Source organism: Olea europaea, chromosome 2 (genome assembly GCF_002742605.1).
Source record: "Olea europaea var. sylvestris chromosome 2, O_europaea_v1, whole genome shotgun sequence".
Taxonomy (NCBI): domain Eukaryota; kingdom Viridiplantae; phylum Streptophyta; class Magnoliopsida; order Lamiales; family Oleaceae; genus Olea; species Olea europaea.
Window position 1 is genome coordinate 18,150,977 of NC_036238.1, and position 18,756 is coordinate 18,169,732.

The window sequence follows — 18,756 nt, forward strand, 5'->3', positions numbered from 1 at the left end:
GAATGTTAGAAGAAATAAAGAGTATTATATCTCAATTAAAAAAATACAAATTTAGCATTTGAAAAATATGGTATTTTATTGAGAAAATATGATATATAAGTTATGAATTATTCTTATTTATTAGATTATAGAATGATTTTATACTCAAATATTCAAAATAAAGTAAATAGAAGATAAAATGCTCAAAAGATTATGATATATGTTGCAATATAAAAAGAATTATATCAGTAAAAGTAATATAGACATTTTCATAAAAAGGAATAATGATGCTCAAAAGATTAAGATATATATGGTAATATAGAAAGAATCATTTCTACATTTAAAAAAAGAAAAAAAAAAAAAAGGAAAAAACGCGCTCCATTATTTATTCGCCGTTCGACAAGCATTCTCTTCTAATGGAAGACAACAATGCTCCTGCCACGGCCACCGCAGCCACGGAAACGAAGCCTTTCCAATCGAAAAGTTGGGCCGACGTAGCTGATGAGCCCGATCCGGAGCAAGAGGAAGCCGAGACCTCGAATGAGAAATCCGACGTTCAGTTGGATTCACTTGCCATCGACGAGTCCAAGAGAGTCAACAGTAACCTCACCGATCCTGATGATTCCAGAATTGAAGCTGTATGATCTCTCTTTTACTGTGCAATGATTATAAACATATTTATATAATTGTGCATCTGATTTCTGGGTTATTCTTAACTTTTTTTCTGAAATTAAAGGTTTTGAGTATGATTTCGACTATTTGCGATCTGTTAGGTTACAGTTTTATAAAGATTGGTATTTTGAGTTGATTTCTGAATTTATTCTTTAGTATAATATTGCTAGGGATCTAACTTTTTGAGGTTTTTGGTTCAATATTGATGTAATTGTGCATTTTCTTGGAATTAGGTTGTAAGCTATTAAACCCTAATACCAAGATCTTGGAATTCCTTGATTTTCACTTATAAGTTAATTGATCAAGAAACATACCTTCATCCATGATAATTGATTGAAGATTTAGACTTACAAAATAAGAGAAACAAGAAAACCAAAAAAATGTTCTCTCTCTTTACCTCTCTCTAATTGAATATAGTTAATTTGATGGGTTTCATCTCTAATTGAATATAGTTAATTTGATGGGTTTCATTCACGTTTATAGGCAGTTTCTTATGGCCACAAAACTATCCAATTTCCATCAAAGTGGACAGTTATAAATGGGGTTGGATTTAAGAAATATTGACCACTTTAATTAATTCTTTAATAATGTTACATGGGCCACAATTAATTGGTTTTAAGTAGGTTTCTTGTTAATAAAATTGCAAAGCATTTCATTTTTTTTTAAATTTCTTATTCTGACAATAATTAATTGAAGTTTTCATCTACATCTCCATACGTTAAAGGTTTAATTCGGCTCTAGGTTTACATTTTTCAGAAACTGTACTAACCTTTTTGGTTCTCCTGCAGTTCACTGTTGACTGTCAGTTAATTTTCATAGACCCTTTGTGGTATGCTCATTTGGGGTATTGATATTTAAAATGTAGGTAACATCTGGTGACACTCCATATACATCAGCTAAGAGATTTGAGGATTTAAATCTGTCGCCTGAATTATTGAAGGGTCTGTATATTGAGATGAAGTTTGAGAGGCCTAGTAAGATTCAGACTATTAGTTTGCCAATGATTCTAACTCCTCCGTACAAGAATTTGATAGCTCAGGCTCACAATGGCTCTGGGAAGACCACATGTTTTGTGCTTGGTATGTTGAGCCGTGTCAATCCAAAACTCGAGGCTCCCCAGGCACTTTGTATCTGCCCCACCAGAGAACTGGCCATTCAGGTTTGTCGATTGTCATTTTTGGTAATAATCTTACATTTGCGGTTATTTATATTTGATATTCGAACCACTGGAAGTAGTCATTTCTTGGTATGCCATTCTAGTTATATCTATTTAAGTTGATAGCAAACTGATAGTCACGGGCAAAAATTGCTGTTTAGTCTTGAGGGTTTCTATCAGAATTTGAGTGTCTATGTAAATTCAAAGAGTATGATGGGCAGTTACAAATTTCAATTCCATCAAAGGTTGTAAACTTTAGTCACATTGTATCGTTTTATTAAATAGGGTGCATGCATTCTGGTTGCTGTGTGAAGCTTTATTATGAATGTAACTAGTTAGTTTTCTTAGTCTGATTATGAAACTGAATGAATCTTGCAGAATATGGAAGTGCTCCTCAAAATGGGGAAATACACTGGGATAACTTCGGAATTAGCAATACCAGCAGATTCTGCAAACTACATTTCAATTCATAAGAGACCACCCATTACCGCACAAGTAATTATTGGCACCCCTGGTACAATAAGTAAGTGGGTAATAGCAAAGAAACTGGGTGTGAGTCAAATGAAGATTCTTGTTTTTGATGAGGCAGATCACATGTTGGCTGAGGTAATTAACGTTTCCTTCTGGGGATAAATTTACTTCCACCTATATGTACGATTACTTAATTTCTTCTGTTTGCTGCTTTGTTGGTAGGCTTTTCAGTTACATCTTTAAGCTGCTGCTTGCTCTTGTTCATCATCTCTTACAGACCTTTTGATTCTTTTGACTCTAATTTTATATCAATGTGCAAGATACTTGCTTGGTGGAGTTGAAATTTTTTTATTGTTGATTAGCACCAACATATGCTTGCAAGATCCTCTCCTTACACATTGTTCTTGATTGCTTTGAGAAACGGTAGGTTGAAAATTAATATGTCAGCTATCATTTTGTAGAAAGAAAAAAAAGAAAGCCAGAAGACGAACTTAATTTGATTGCATTAAGGTCCTCATTTTTCTTCATATTTGATCCTTGGAAGATCTAAGTCTCTCCTGCAGTTTCTTTCCTTCTTTATTTTATATTTTTCCTTTTAAATCTGAATTGTATTGTATTATTGACTTGACCGTATTGAGTTTCATCTTTGGATGGTCAGAGGATTTATTATCCTGTTAACATTGAAGATTTTCTATGTTAAACTCTAAATTTGGTGTACTATATCACAATGCTTGCTGTATCATGGCACATGGAATTTTCCCTGTGATAACATGCAGTGGGAGGATTATGACAAACAAGAAGCTATGTCTTATGTCTGTTAGGCAGAGGATTATGACTTCAGCATTTTATACTTTGCTTAAAATTACTATATACTCGATACCTATCTAAGTTATGTACTCCAGTTAGTTGAATATGTTACTTTCTTATGGTTGAGGAATAGATTGCTGTCTATAGAAGATCTTTATTATTCTTGATTTTACTGATTGGGTGATTTTTTGGTATATGTAGAGTGGCTTTCAAGATGAGTCAGTGAGGATAATGAAGGCAATTCAAAAAGGCAGTTCCAATTGCCAGGTTGGCTAATTTTACTGCATATTTTTTTAACTGTTTCTATGATGAAATGTGCTACAATCTCCTGCTTTTATGTTCATTGCTTCTGAACGAGTATTGTCTACTTCTTGATGACATGATCATTGATGAAAAGATCAGCTCTTTTTTGTTCTGCCTCCTCCAGTATTAACTTCTTTGAATTGCAATAATAACTTTGTTCAGATACAATGCTGTCTGCATTGAGACCACCTACTGTAGATATCATAATATATTTGTGTCAGTCGTGTACAGCTGAACTGGAATTAACAACTTGCCTATCTCGAGCTTATTACAAGCTTCTATCTGGTGGCTTTACCATTACGAATGTCCGGCTAAAAGCATAAAAGGAAGAATTTCAATATATAGTACTTGAAAGTATATTCTGGCTTTTTATTGACGTCTTCACATATGTCCTTTGTGGATTGTGTATTTGACCTTGTTTCTGTTACCGGCAATTGTCACCAGGTGCTCCTGTTTTCTGCAACATTTGATGATGCTGTTAGGGCCTTCGTCACTAAAATTGTGAAGGAGATATTTGTTAGAGACTATAACCAAATGTTTGTTAAAAAGGAAGAACTATCTTTGGAGTCTGTCAAACAATATAAAGTGCAGTGTCCGGATGAGCTTTCAAAGATCATGGTCATTAAAGACAAAATATTTGAAATAGGAGAGAAGGTAGGGCAGACAATCATATTTGTCCGCTCAAGGAACAGTGCATCTATGTTGCACCAAGCTTTAGTCAAGTATGGATATGAGGTTACTACCATTCAAGGGGCTTTGAAGCAAGAAGATAGGGACAGAATAATAAAAGAGTTCAAGGAAGGTTTGACTCAAGTTCTTATATCTACTGATCTTCTTGCTAGGGGTTTTGATCAATCACAGGTGACTATCTCTTCTACTGTTATTCCTAATTTTTAATTGTACGATTTCCTATCTTGTAACGTGAAGTTGTAGAAGATGCCTATTTATTTCTCCAGGTCAATTTGGTTGTCAATTTTAATCTCCCTGTGAGGTATGACAATCCTTCTGAACCTGATTATGAGGTATACTTACATCGGGTTGGTAGAGCTGGGCGCTTTGGCCGCAAAGGTTACTTCTCTTTCTTATTTTTTTTAGTGCTTACTTTGTTCCCATTTTTCCATCGCACGCTTTTTGATAACATTTAGTGAATTCAAATAGCTGGTGTGGAAGTTACTGCATTTAGAATTTTCTCCCATAGTGCTTGCTTTGTTCCCATTTCTTCCTTCTAATTGGAGGTTATGATTTTTCTTGTCCGAATATGCTCGTTTGGTAAAGCCTTTTTCCCCCCAGATTTTGAGCTGTTCAAACTTAATTTTTAAACATTTTATTGGATCCACAACTTTTATCCACTTTTTAACCACTCATCTCATGTGACAACTAGCTTATAATCTCAAAAAGCTCGTCAAACGGGGGCTAAATAATTTCTTGAATCTATTACTTCCTTGGCTTGGTGAAACCCTTTGATTCTATGTTCAAACTTCGAACCTCCTGTTTAAATATGCAACATAGTAATCTTCAATTCATCATATATGCAAAAAACAGCCCGTGATGGTTCAGCAATTCGTCATGTAATGTATGTAGAGTTCTTCCTGAAGAAGGGGATTCGTTGCTGCCTGGTTGTATATAGACTCTTTTTCTGTGCAAATTCTGCAGTATGACACTCTTTTTGTAATTTAACAGGTGCTGTATTTAACTTGCTCTGTGATGATAGAGATAATATGATCATGGACAAGATTGAGCAAAACTTCAACACTCAAATAACTGAGGTGAAATCTTTGTACTCTTCTTGGGCAGAGTTCAGCCTGTGTTCTCTGTTTAATATTCTAATTTTTCACTTAATATACCGTAAAATAGATTTTTTTTAGTAGATTGTTTTACGATTGTTTGTCGATTTTTTTAAAGAATGAATTTAGGACTAGTTTTGAGGGTAATTTTCTGAACCACAATATATTACCAACTTTATGTGATGCAGTTGGGCTCGTGGAAAAGCAACGAGGATTTTGAGAATGCTCTCAAGAAAGCAGGGTTGCTCTGAATGTTGGATGTGAATTGTGGGATGCCATGTATCGATAACGTTATCTGTTTTCAGTTGGATTATTTTTCTTCAAGCTAGAAGTAGAGGCGGATGCATTTCTGTGCTTGCAGTATTCGAGAAACTACACTGAACAACACTTTTGTTACATCGCGGATTTTTGGCAATGAGTTCAGTGGATTAAAATAGTGAAATCTATATGGTTTTGGCTTCCTTTCTTCCTGGTTTTTAGTTGGTGGTCTTCATTATGTACCATTATGAAATATCGATGTATCATTCAAACGGCTTTCTTTAGTTTTAGTGATTGTTTGATAGGGATTTTGTTAATTGATTTTTTGACTGTTAGAGATAAAGTGGGTTCTATTTGTGAGAGAAGAATTCAAAAATAACGGTTGAAATAGTGAAATAACGGTCAAAAAATTGATTTTAATTGGATTAAAATTCGGACCAAACATGCTCTTAATTTTGAAGCAGACAAAAATTAATTCTGCTCCAGTTCTGATCATCAGAAAAATTTGGGGTGAGGGGAGGGGTGGCGTGGGGTGGAGTCGCAGATTTCAATTTGAGAGTTGACTCTAATCCAATTAGATTAATGTGTAGAAACTAATATTTTCAGGACCAATATTAGTAGATTAGTAAACCAGTAATTGAAGGTTTGGATGTGGCAATACTCTATATATAATGCTACAACTGAGGTTTCTTTCCATTTCTTGGTAAAAATGAGTGATGGTAATAAATTATTTCTTTATACTTCCAAAAAAATCGTACTTTCCAATTTCTACCCATGAAAATTCTGTCGCTATAGTATGGTAAGGATTTGACCGTAAATTTAAAAAGTTGCCTGCATACATTTTGTCTAATTCGATAGTATTATTTATTAAAATTGGAGGAAAGTCAGTCGCAATAATTTTGTCACATACAAATACCAAAAAACAGAAGTTTCATAATATATCGTTGGAGCCCTAAAATTTCTTAATAAACTGCTCAATTAAATAAATAGGCATATAGAAAGTTCGATGCCCTTTAAAAAAAGAAAAAAAACCTTCATGGTTTGCACGTTCCAAGCTAGTGGTGGCTTAGTGGTCTTCCACACAGTATTTGATCATAATTTCTTCTCTTCTATATATATTTATCATACTTTCTCCAGGCAGTACTCTTCATCTTCCAATAAATTCAAATTTGTGGGTGTTTTTTGGGTGAGAGAAATGGAAAGAACAAGTATTTTGTTGATTATTGCAGCAGCTTCATTTTTATTTATGTTCAATGGTGTGGCTGATGCTTTGAAAAAGGATTCTGAGGTATTTCAAGTTGGTGGCAAAGTCCTTTGCCAAGACTGCACTGAGGGATGGAATGAATGGGTTACTGGTGCCAAACCTATCAAAGGTATTTCTCTCTCCTTCAAATCGACCTATATACATAATAGGCACGTGCATGGACATGTCAATGACATTCTAAATAAATAAATTCGTCTTTTATCTTCAAAAGCTTAAATTTTTGGATGAGACACAACAAAATTTTCAAGGAGAGAGATGATAGGTATTGAAAAAATTTAGAACTTAGCTCCTTGTACATATAAAATGTACAGAATACATTACAAATGATGAGGTGACAACATTGCATTGGTTAGTTTAAATTTTTCCTTTTTTTTTTTCTGGGCCAACATCCAATTAAATCTTGCCAGCTGGCAATCTGTCAAAAAATTGTTAACCATTTCTATACATGTAGCATGATTCAATAGTTTATATGACCATGCAGGTTGCAAGGTATCTGTAACATGTCTAGATGACAGGAGCAGAATTGTGCATTATGCAAGTGACTTAACAGATGATGCTGGGAATTTTGAGATTTCTGTGACAAAATACACCAATGGGGTGAAGGAGCTCAAACCCCAAAATTGCTTTTTAAGGCTAGTGTCATCGCCGGATCCTGTGTGCAACATTGCCACCGACTCTGCCGGCGGGAAGACCGGCGTGAAGCTCCACCACCCAACCGTTGTGTACCGGGACATTGTCAAGTATGTGCTTGGCCCATTCTACTACTCCACTCCCATGTGTGATGAACCTGATACTAGTATTATTGATTCTGATGATGGAAAAGAAAGCAACTACTAAAGTCTCGTCTTTATTGTACCGAAAAACAGTGGAATAGTTCGACCAAAAGTCCATCAGTTGCACGTACACTTCTTGTTTGTTCAATTTGCACTTCTCTTGTGTTGATTAAATGATACAATGAAGAATCTTTAATTATTGGATCATGTTCACTTCAACATGTTCTTTATGTAATTCTTTGTGGTTTCAGATGTTAATTGAAGATATTCACAGGTTTCTTGAAGAAGTTGGCAGAAATGAGAATTTTAAGGTAGATAAGATTTAAAAATAAAAAAATAAAAAATGAGAATATATATCAACAAGTAGAAGTCGCCGGCATCGCCTAATTGTGGGCCAACTCATACTAACCTCGTTGTTATCATTTTTTTTATTTATTTAATTGAGAAAAGCAAATTTACGTATCTTAGACTTTCAATGCTACGCATAGAAAAATCGGAATTTTGGGTCGGAACAACTCAATTCTGGACTATGCAGCTCATGAACAACTCAATTAAATATGTACGAACATATGCAGGAGAGGGGCCGGGAGCGGGATCACAGTGAATTCTCTTAAAGAAAAAGTTTTGTCCATCAAACATATCGAGGCGATCTTTTCTTGTAAACAGTATCGTACCCAGGCTCCCTTGCCTTATTTATGCTGACTACAACCTAATTCATCATCTATAATCAAACTCACTAAAAATTATATAAAAAAAAAAATGTTTTAGTATGGAAGAATCCCATTTGTCTTTCCTACGCGCAATCGTGAGAACGAACTCAATAACTTGGACGATATACGATCAAAATGCCTTAATGATTGTGTATACCCACGATACGATCTACTCCTCATGAGCTCTGCTCTTAAAGAAGATGAAGATGAACAACCCCTTTCACTCTCCCTTTCTATATTAACGACAACATAAAACTGATCCATGGACAAAGATCTATTCAATCCCATTATTAAACCCCTCGATGGCAACGACAAAGTTGATGGTGATCTCCTTTCCATTGGCAATACCAGTGAATAACAATGGCGAAGAAGAGCAGAAGGTTGCACCGCAGATGAAGAACCGTTCTCTATTGTACTTGTATTTTCATGAACATGATAATTTCCAGAAGAAATCCTATTATTTCTGGTGGTATTTTCTATGGCCGGCAATGGCACTGCAGTAGCAGTTTTATCATCATCTTCTTCTTTTTCTTCAGCAACAATGGTGGATCGACAAAGAGGGCAATTTACATGCGCCATAAGCCATTGATCTATGCATGGCAAATGAAATGCATGCTTACAATTAGGAAGCAAACGCACCATATCTTCATCTTCCATATCGCCTAAACAAACGGCGCATTCACTCTGATCCAAATTCTGTTTTCTTAGAGATGAGTAAGCCATAACTGGGATTGTTTCGAGGACTTTCTCCTCCACGCCGGTCGGACGGGCTTCACAGACAGGTGGCGCGGCGGCAGTGGTGGTGGTTCCTTGCCGCCTCAGGCAGTATCTAACCAAGACGAAGTGGTAGACTATTATGGCTAGGGATGTTGCAATTATTCCTAGCAAGGAAATCATCAATGGAGTAAAAAAAGTGCCTGTCGATGCCGCCGGTGGTGCATTCAAGCTCTCCATGGATCATACTATGAATTTTGGATGGGATTTTTGGCTTGGAATGACAAAAGAATTTGGGAGAATGAAAGAAAAGAAGTATTATGTTGTCTCGTTTTCTAATGTGCTGAGTGATCCCATTAGGTTGCCTAACGTATATATATAAATAAATAAACTACGTATATATATTAAGTTTCTAAAAATTTTGATATATATATATTTGGTAGGAATTACACAAAATCTTGTTCTAAATTATGTTATCAAACAAGAAAAGTTTCGATGAGACGACTTATACGTACATGTGATAGGATTGTCCATTCAAATTACGATACCTTATTGTTTTCTGTCTTATCATCTCGAACGTCAAAGTATCGCGATTTAAGTGGATCGAGATTTGATGTGCAATGATTTGAATGAACAGTTCTACCATGTGTACATATACTAACATCCTATCGAAAAAATTTTTAGCTAGACATAATAAGTGTATTTTTAGTGCGTTGTAATTTGACAAGCATTCTTATTGCTCTCTCCACGTCCTCGATATGCTAGACGAATATTCAAATTACACGTGTAATTATTATGTCGTGTACATCCTAGAAAATTTCTCTATTGTATGTGTGGTCGTGATTAAATTAACTGAAAGTATATAGTGACCAAGGTTTGTGCAATCAAAAAAATTGGGTTTTTAAATTAGGGTGACGAAGAGATTGACAGTTGTGAAGAATGGGGTTGGAATAAGCTTAAAAGGCTGAAAAGAGTGGTGAAAATTGCAAGTGGTGGGCGGTGTTATAGAGAGAAACTGCGTCAGCGTGTGGTTATATTTATTTCCATATTCAATTGCGGCCAATGTTTGGACACACGTAAGGTATCAATGGACTTTTCCTCTGAGGTCGGTTGATGCCGTTGGATACAAAATAATATTATTATTTCATTTGTTTAGCTTCTCATCTTTTATTAAATCTTTATTTCGAGTTTCTATTATTATATTCCAAAAGAACTTTTGTTTTTCACGATCTGGTCTGGTCTGGTCTGGTCTGGTTTGTACGAATTTATCGTGTATTTTTATCATCAACTAAGATTTTGATTGATTTTAAAATACTATAAATTCTAATGAATTTCATGAATTTGAATAGATTTTTACAAATTTTATAAGAATCTCATCAAATAGAGTGAAATTTCAAAAGATTTGGTTATGCGTATTTTTAAACTTGAAATCCATTCAAATATTTTGAAATTCTACTATTAATGAAATTTTCATAAATTCACTAGTTATTAAGAATACCTAAATTTTAAAGATTTATTGAATTTCATTAAAATCTCAATTGGAGAAACCTAAATTTTAATGGATTTAAATTTTAGCCCTGTTTGAGCCTCATTTTTTCTTATTCTTTTTTATTATTTTTTATAAAATGTTCATTTTCAACCACATATTCCTCATTAAAATAATATTACACGTATTTTTTTTATTTTTTAACCATACATTTTTCATCAATTTACTATTTCATAATACATTACAATAAGCCCTTGTTTGACCCCATTTTTCGGTAATGAAAATGAGAGAAATAGAATTTTTTTTTTAAAATGAGAGGTTGAAAAAGAAGGAAAAAGTTTTCGATTTATGTGTAATATTATTTTATGAAAGATTCTGTGGTTGAAAATATGAGAAAGAAAAATAGAATATAATGAAATGTAATTTAATGGGGGCCAAATAGAGGCTAAATTAATGTGGTCAAAGAGGGCTTTAATGAATTTCATTAATATTCATTAAAATTTCAATTGAGAACACCTAAATTTAGAATAATTTCTAAAATTCATCACAATTTTAATTGAAAACACACCTTAATTTAATCTATCTTGTCTGTTATAAATCAATATCTAACCACTAAAAAAAAATTAACATGCTTTTAATTATGGTAACAAAAATCCAACTTCAATAAAAATGGCATGTCTCGTCTTATGTCACATGTTACGCCCCTATCTGAAACACTTCGAAAAGTCTACCACCGTGTCTTACGAGGTGTGCGACGCCCATCCGAAGTGGTTCCGAAGTGGATCCACCATCTGCTAACACACTGCAAAACACAGACAATCTACTGAACTGACCGAGGCGCCCTCTCCCCTGAAGCCGAAGCGCAGTTTAAGCCGAAGTTCTCTACTAGAGGATCTATCGCCAATTTTAGAAAGAGATCTATTTCAAGATCCTTTCGGCCCCCAAGATTCAATTGATTTGACGTTTCCATGAGCCTAGTTGATGTGACGTATCAACTTTATGTCAACTCGACTCGGGAGAAGTAATGATATGATCCAGGAGTCGAGCCCGACGAGGGCAAGTGCGAGACGAGACCCGTTGATAGTTGATGGTAGACCAATGATGCGATCAAGGGCAAAGCAAGTGAAACAAGCGATGGGATTGCTCGTTCGAGAAACCATTGATGGAATCATGTTCGGGACTCAAAATGGAGCAACTTTCATGTTCGGGTCGAAGGCCGAATTGACTTGGATCAATTTGTTATCAAGCGATGAAAGCGGAGGCAGAAAACAACACCATGTGGCCGCACAGGCAAAACTCCATGCGGCCGCACACATGCATATCGAAAATAAAAATTGACTTTCTTGATTAACCATGCGACCGCAAGAATTTAAACCATGCGGACGCACAAGCTAAAAAAATTGGCGGATTTTCTATTTTTGGCCGAATTTTTTAGTTTCGATAGAATTCTTATGAAATCAAATTATTACCATAATTTGATGATTTTGGACGTTTTTATTCATTAGTATAAATAGGAGTTTACTTTTCATTGTAACAACTTTTGAACTTTTGACTTTTAAATTAATATTATAGAGAGAGAAATTTATTCTTTCAATTTATTGTTCTTCTTGAACAATCTTGGAACTTATCAAGAATCAACTTCTTGTGGTGTTCTAATCAATCGGATTGTGGGTTCTTTCAATTGTAATTCAAGGGGTTTTAGGTTCTTCGCTAATCTAGGGTTTCTTGGTTCAATTCTTGGGGTTCAAGATCCAGAATCGGGTTAGTATTGACGTTCTTGGATTCCACATCAATCTCGTTGTGGGTTTCGTAGTTTCCATTGTTACGGAGTTCGCATCAGTTGGTATCAGAGCTTTGGCTCCAATTTAATCAGGTTATATCCTTTGTTTTCTAATTTTTTTCAATTTCTTGTGTTTTTGTGTCCAAAAGGTTTTCTTGATCCTTTGATCCAAAAATTTCATAAAAAAATCTTCAAATTTCGTTTCTAGGCTCAATTTTTGCCCAAATCAGTTTTCATTTTTTTTGTTGGTTTTGTTATTGATTTTCGGATCTAAAAAAAAAATTACTGTTCATCTGTGCGGTACTGTTCATCCGTACAGTAAAAAAAATGAATATAGGTCCGTTTGGTATTACTTTTGAAAAGTCAAGATGAACTTTTGAAACTCAAAAAATGCTTTTAGATTCGTTTGGCTAATTTTAAGCAAGTGTTTTTTCTAGTTAGAAAATTTTTAGAGGAAGGTAATCTAATATAACTTCATCTTAAAGTATTTTCGGAATAAGTAGCTCTTTTAAAAATTAATTTTTAAATAAAAATTAAAGTAGTTTTTGTTTTTCAGAAGTTTTTCTACAAAAATGCAAAAATAATAACAAAAATCATGCCAAATCGACCCTAAATATAGGACCAAAAGCAAAAAATGAAAAGTACGTAAAAAAAAATGACGTGGAGATGCCAATAGCATATCCATTGGAAGATGCTAAAATCCACCATTTTTTGCTTTTCTTTATCCAAAAGTCACCTCTCTCTTTCATTGCCCTCGTGACTAGCAACTTCTTTATAACAAACCAAACCAAACTAAACTTCCTTATCAAAACCATTGTTGCCGTATCTTTTATGTGAAGCTGCATATTTTGCTTGGCAACATGCCATCCGATCGTTATCGACAGTCCCAATTGCATGAATTGGAACACAAAATACTCAACAAACATTAGATCCAGCTACACCTTTCAATATGAGTCTCTAATCCCGTCTCAAGCAACTCCCTTGTAAGGATGGCAGGACATCGATCTCGACTTGGTGGTGCACAAAGTCTTTCTTGGTGCATGGATCATCAAATGTTAATAAAGGAATGACCATTTGAAAGGTGGTGGTAATTACTTAATTATATAGGGCAACTTCTATCCTTTGGCATTTTCACTTCCCTAGAGAGAGACTCTCTCTCAAGATTGCAACGCTTGTAGTATATTGGCAATAATAAAACACAGCTATCTTTTTTGTTTTAGGTATTCGACTTTTTGATTGATGATTGCTATAGTTCTTACATTCTTGTTCCTAGCACGTAATTTTGATACAAATTTATAAATGGTTAATAAATTCGATAAAAAATAAATAAAAATTCGACCACGCATTCAGAACTACTTATCTACAAACTTCCTTTATTTTGTTCAAAAACAAAAAATCTATCGAACCGTTATTTTTAAACACGACCTTGACACACAAGTTCAACTAGAACATCGGCAAATTGACTATTACTCGAGGCTAGATCAGAGCATTGAGAGGATTGTAAAAGCAGAGTTAACACCAAGTGCGCAACCGATATATGTTGGAGGCTTCAAAATTAGTACCTGTGGTGCCCGACCTCGGATCAAAAGGCTTCTTTCTTTTGTTCTTTCCTCATTTCCCTCTTCCAAAATCAATTTCTCAATTCTGCTGTATTTTCTCATCCTTTAATCACTAGAATAAATGGATGATTCGATGCTTCTAGGCCTGAAGTCAGGGCTATGAATTGTGAGAGTCAGAGCCGCCTTAAGCACTGGTTAGTATCAATGGATGCTGTGTCTAATTCTCCATGTTGCAGAGTGATAAAGGTCCAATGCACCAAACCTTGCCTTGGACATAATATTTTCCTTACAACTCTTCAATACTATCAAGGATTGCCTCTTCATTCTCAAAAGGGTATAGAAGAAAGAAATTTAAATACGAAAGCTTGTCTTTAAATTAAAAGGTTACGTCTTCTTTTAGTTTAGAAGGACGATGGTTATGTTGTTTTGAGTTTATAGACTTTTTCCTAAAAGTGCATCCCTTTGTCTAATGTTGCAGGGGGCACCCGCGGCGCGCAGACACCCCCCCAATATGGGGGGTGCCACTCAACCCCTGGACGCCCAGGGTTTGTTCAAGTGCCTTTTCCCTTTTTCATGTTTGGTATCCTTTCGTACTATATTCCAACATTTTCCTTATAGTTGTAAACCTTCATAAAAAACCACGGTTTTGGATGATGAATTCTTCCAAAGGCTATAAATAGGACATTTCATAAAGCAATTTTCACACACAAATTATTTACATAGGACCGGACCTGAGGCAAGACAAGCAAGGCCCTCGGCCCATGCCCAACATCAAAGGGGGCCCATAAATCTTCAAGATTTTTCGAGACCCAACAGCAAAGGATTAAACCATTAATCTCACTAACAAGCAAAAAGGTTCAAGCAAGTTCAGGAACAAGACTCAACCATGAAATCAGAGTGAAGGACAATCGTAAGGAAGAAAACAGAACCAGGGAATTTCCGAGGATATGGTGGAAGATTCAACAATACTTACATGCAAAGATGTCGAAATGTGTAGCAATTATGGACATTCTGCACCTGGAAATGGAGGAAATCCAGCTGCCTTTATTGTATTTGTATCACCACAGACAATTGCACGTGAAACTTGGTATTTCGATGGATCGTGCCACTCCGAATGTCAACAAATGATCACTTGAACTTTGGTAATGATTCTAGGCATATTGGGATAAAAGACAAGTCCTAGTCATAATTTATGTTGATCTAGATCTGCAGAACTCACCATTGCCATCGTTGAAAACTCCATCTTCCAGCTCAGTTGGTACAAGTCAAAGCAAGGACACCCATCACTTTGCCCCTTGTACACCGACACTCCCCTCACATGAGGGGAGAGGCCCACGCCCATTTAATGCGTGGGCCCCGTCCCCTATGTGAGGGGGCTGTACATCGAGCTATAAGGCTTGGTGTCCATGTAGCAGGGCCGATACTGAAAATCCATCCTGAACCAACACCCCTTGACCAAGAGCAACACGAAACAAATGATATAAAAACACTTGAAGGACTGGAAACCAACCTACCCACCGAAACTCTAGAGCAAAAACAAAAATCAATCCAAGTCTCTTGCCATCACATGGATACGAGATCAAAAAATGGGATCTTCATACCAAAACCTACTCTTTGAAGCCAAAAAATATCTCCATTCACCGAAAATGAAAGTTTAGAACCAACAACAGTTAGTGAAGCCTTGAAATCGGCTGAATGGATGAAAGATATACATAATGAATACCAAGCCCTCGTGAAAAACAAGAAATGGAGTTTAGTTCCATGCTCATCCGGTCTAAACATTTTTGGCAACAGATGAATTTTCAAAACTTAGTTTAATCCAAATGGAGGACATAAAGCAAGGTTAGCGGTAAAGTGTTTTCATCAAACCCCTGTTTTAGGCCTTTATGAGACATTCAGTTCAGTCGTAAAGGCACCACCCCCTATACCACTTATTCTTAATCTAGGTGTCTCAAAGAGGTTGGGCTATAAGACAATTGGATATAAACAATGCATTTTCGAAAGGTTTCTTCACAAGAAAATGTGTTTATGAGCCAACCTGAAGGTTCTTGTATGACTCAAAACAAGCTCCAAGAGTTTGGTATGATATGCTAAAGAGATATTTTGTTATTTGGGACTTCAAAAATTCAAGAGTTGATCCATCCTTGTTTATTTGTGTTAATCTATGTTGATGACATACTAATCTCCAGAAACGATCACAAACTAATCTATAAGTTCATCACGCATATGAAAAAGCACTTTGCTTTCATAGACTTAGGAGAAGTTCATTATTTCCTTGGTATTGAGGTGACTCAGGATGAATCAGGAGAGTAAGTGGATCTTTTTCTGTTTCAAGAGCAATTGGAGATGGCCATCTTATTCAAAATTACAGAAGAGAGCAAGTTTTTGATCCTCGCCTCAGATGTACATTGGGATAAGGTAATATATGAAACAATGTTGAGCTCATCGTAGTTATATCCACATTGTTGAAACAGTGATTCGATTAAGAGATAGGACGCTAAAAATGCTTTCCACTTTTTTTTGCATGTTAGAAATCAGGAAGCAATAGATGTAGTTCATCCTTTATACGTGGGCGTTGACAAGCCAGAATTATATTCTACTTGTAAAATGCTCATGGACTTGTCACAGTTGAGAGGATCTTCTGATGATATTAGTTATGGTGATCCTTCTAAGTTTCTTCATTTGGTGACTCATATGCTAGGAATAACTTAATATAGTAGAAGTATATGGCACCTGCAGCTGCAAGTGTATATTTTGGAAAGTTGCAATCAGGAATAGCGAGTGACATTGATTGACTTAAACTATTTACAAGAACAATTCTTGTATTCATTCTATTGGCCATTACATGCGCCAGCAGCAAGGTTCAAGAATCAGCATTCTTTTTATAAAGGAAGAGTGATATTATAGAATATCTTAATTAGACAACCTTAAATTTGACACAGAATACCTTATAATCAATAAAGAATAGGACATTGAAACATCATGTGCAATTACCAGGTAATGAATGATCCTTATGTTGATTGCTTATTCTTCTTCACAAGTTGTTCGATGTCTTGAATTAGCATAGTCATGTTGAGATAGGATGATCCACCTTCTTCGACTGACCTCTTTGCCATTTCTTTTAGCGCTTTTGCTTTTTCCCTTCTTTCACATCCTTTTTTTCCCTTATCCATTACCATGTCAATGGCAGCCTTAACCTCGTCCTTCATCACCTTTATCCCAGTCTCTTCTTGAGCGGTAAAGTCTACAGCAGCTTCAGCTCCAACTCTTACACCCGTGCCCAAAATTTGTACTACTAATTTTTCATTTAGAAATTGCTCGGCAAACAATGGCCAACTGATCATTGGCAGGCCAGCACATATACCTTCTAGAGTTGAATTCCAACCGCAGTGTGTTAAGAATCCTCCTACTGAAGAGTGGGATAAAATCAGTACTTGCGGCGCCCAACCTCGGATCAAAAGGCCTCTTTCCTTTATTCTTTCATCGAATCCATATTCCAAAATCCACTTCTCTATTTCTTCTGTTTTTTCTATGTTTATCACTAGAATAAACGGAGAGTTTGACGCTTCTAGGCCTAAAGCCAGCTCTATAAATTGTGAAGGCGTTAGACGGCTGAGGCTTCCAAGGCATGCGTAGATTACAGAATCCGGCTCGTGTGAGTCGAGCCACCTCAAGCACTGGTCTGTCTCAATAGAGGCCTTCTTCCCTCTTTCAGCTTTGTCTAAATTCTCCCTGTTGAAAAGTGAAAGTGGACCAATGCACCAAACCTTTCCCATTTTGATCTTCCGAAATTCATCAACATATCTTTGTTCCAAATCTTCGAAACTATTGACCACCACCCCATAAGATAGTGCTTCAGTTGCTCGTATATCTTCAAAAACATCGTGCGCGTCCACCGAGCGTGGGTTGAGCAATTCCGGCAGCTGGAACTTGGTAAACTCAATTCTATCAGGTAAACTAGGCACGACAAAAGGCTCCAACTCGGGCGCAGTTTCATGAACCTTGGAAATGTGCAATTTATTCATTATTAATTGTGTGAAGCAACTCATTCCATCAAAAATAATCCTCGGAATCTGAAGATTATTCGATAAATCGGCCGTCCAGGACAGATGCTTATCGCATATAATGCAACTAGGAGCTGGCTCAAGTCCTTTAAGCATCTGTTCCAATGGCTTTTGTAGCATTTTTGCTGCATTAAAGAAGTTCCTTATTAACTTATAGGATGGTAAAGTGTCTACACTTTCACATCCTAAAGGCAAACCGGCTTCCTGACATGGAAACCGGAGCTGAAGAAGCCGAATGGGGAGTCCAGACGAGATAGCACGATCAATCACTGCATTGAACCTGATTGTGTTGAGGGGCGTCGTGACTATTGTCACAATCACACTGCGTTCTGCAAACAACTTTGCCATGTCTATCATTGGAATTATGTGGCCAGGGGCCATTAGAGGTATCAAAACAAAGTTTAGCATCTCTGGTTGCAAAGCAATTGAGTTTTCTCAGAGCCTAGATTATAGGATGCTAAATACACGAAAGTATACAAAATTTTTATTGGGATATTCTATTGCTCAATAGAATAAGTTTATATCACATCTATCTGTTTTTCCCTATCCTAATCCTAGTGATGTAAGAGCTTACAAAAGCATGTACAGTGTTGTAGGTATAATTTGCAGAGATAATTGCACTGGCAAGCAATATTGGATACGAGTATACGACATTAAAATTAAAAGGTAAAAATATGAATAGGGTACAATCAAAAAACCATTATCCACTATTTTTTAATACGGAATATATTGCTACCATTATACCATCCATTGATATTTGATAGCGAGTACAAGCAATAAAACAACACGCTGCTTTTGACAGCGAAGAAGATATATCAAAAACTATATGACAAAATTAGTATGGTCACTAGTGAAATCATTTGATTCGTTCCAAAAAAAACAAAAAAAACAAAAAACTCAATTGTGACAATTAGGGCCATCTAGATACATAAATGGTGGGTGGGAGAAATTTCTTAATTTATCCAGAAGAAATTCA

At 35.8% G+C, this 18,756-nt stretch overlaps 4 protein-coding genes across 7 annotated transcripts; 2 read left to right on the forward strand and 2 right to left on the reverse strand.

Annotated features, from left to right (window-relative positions):
* Positions 1 to 338: 338 nt before the first annotated feature.
* LOC111412949 (DEAD-box ATP-dependent RNA helicase 38) lies at positions 339 to 5,747 on the forward strand. 4 transcript variants are annotated; one of them, XR_002706142.1, is made up of 8 exons: positions 339 to 617; positions 1,517 to 1,831; positions 2,186 to 2,413; positions 3,287 to 3,352; positions 3,833 to 4,249; positions 4,322 to 4,456; positions 5,069 to 5,154; positions 5,361 to 5,747. XR_002706142.1 is itself a non-coding variant. In XM_023043799.1 (8 exons), the coding sequence occupies exons 1-8, from the start codon at positions 396 to 398 to the stop codon at positions 5,421 to 5,423; spliced, it is 1,509 nt and encodes a 502-aa protein (XP_022899567.1). In that variant the 5' UTR covers positions 341 to 395; the 3' UTR covers positions 5,424 to 5,747. The 4 variants fall into 4 exon arrangements, 2 of the variants coding, with proteins under 2 accessions (XP_022899567.1, XP_022899578.1); XR_002706143.1 differs by having other exon boundaries at positions 4,325 to 4,456; XM_023043799.1 differs by having other exon boundaries at positions 341 to 617; positions 4,345 to 4,456.
* A 634-nt stretch (positions 5,748 to 6,381) lies between these two features.
* Positions 6,382 to 7,745, forward strand: LOC111376015. Its single transcript, XM_022998942.1, has 2 exons — positions 6,382 to 6,803; positions 7,176 to 7,745. Exons 1-2 carry the CDS (start codon positions 6,437 to 6,439, stop codon positions 7,529 to 7,531), a joined length of 723 nt encoding a protein of 240 aa, XP_022854710.1. The 5' UTR covers positions 6,382 to 6,436; the 3' UTR covers positions 7,532 to 7,745.
* Positions 7,746 to 8,036: 291 nt separating this feature from the next.
* LOC111376022 (RING-H2 finger protein ATL51-like) lies at positions 8,037 to 9,211 on the reverse strand. Its single transcript, XM_022998951.1, has one exon. The coding sequence runs from the start codon at positions 9,129 to 9,131 to the stop codon at positions 8,232 to 8,234; it is 900 nt and encodes a 299-aa protein (XP_022854719.1). The 5' UTR covers positions 9,132 to 9,211; the 3' UTR covers positions 8,037 to 8,231.
* Positions 9,212 to 14,360: 5,149 nt separating this feature from the next.
* On the reverse strand, positions 14,361 to 18,422 carry LOC111412976 (UDP-glycosyltransferase 73C6-like). The gene is made up of 2 exons (XM_023043837.1): positions 16,711 to 18,422; positions 14,361 to 15,347 (listed from the first exon to the last, which is right to left on the reverse strand). Exon 1 carries the CDS (start codon positions 18,186 to 18,188, stop codon positions 16,728 to 16,730), a length of 1,461 nt encoding a protein of 486 aa, XP_022899605.1. The 5' UTR covers positions 18,189 to 18,422; the 3' UTR covers positions 14,361 to 15,347; positions 16,711 to 16,727.
* Positions 18,423 to 18,756: the final 334 nt, after the last annotated feature.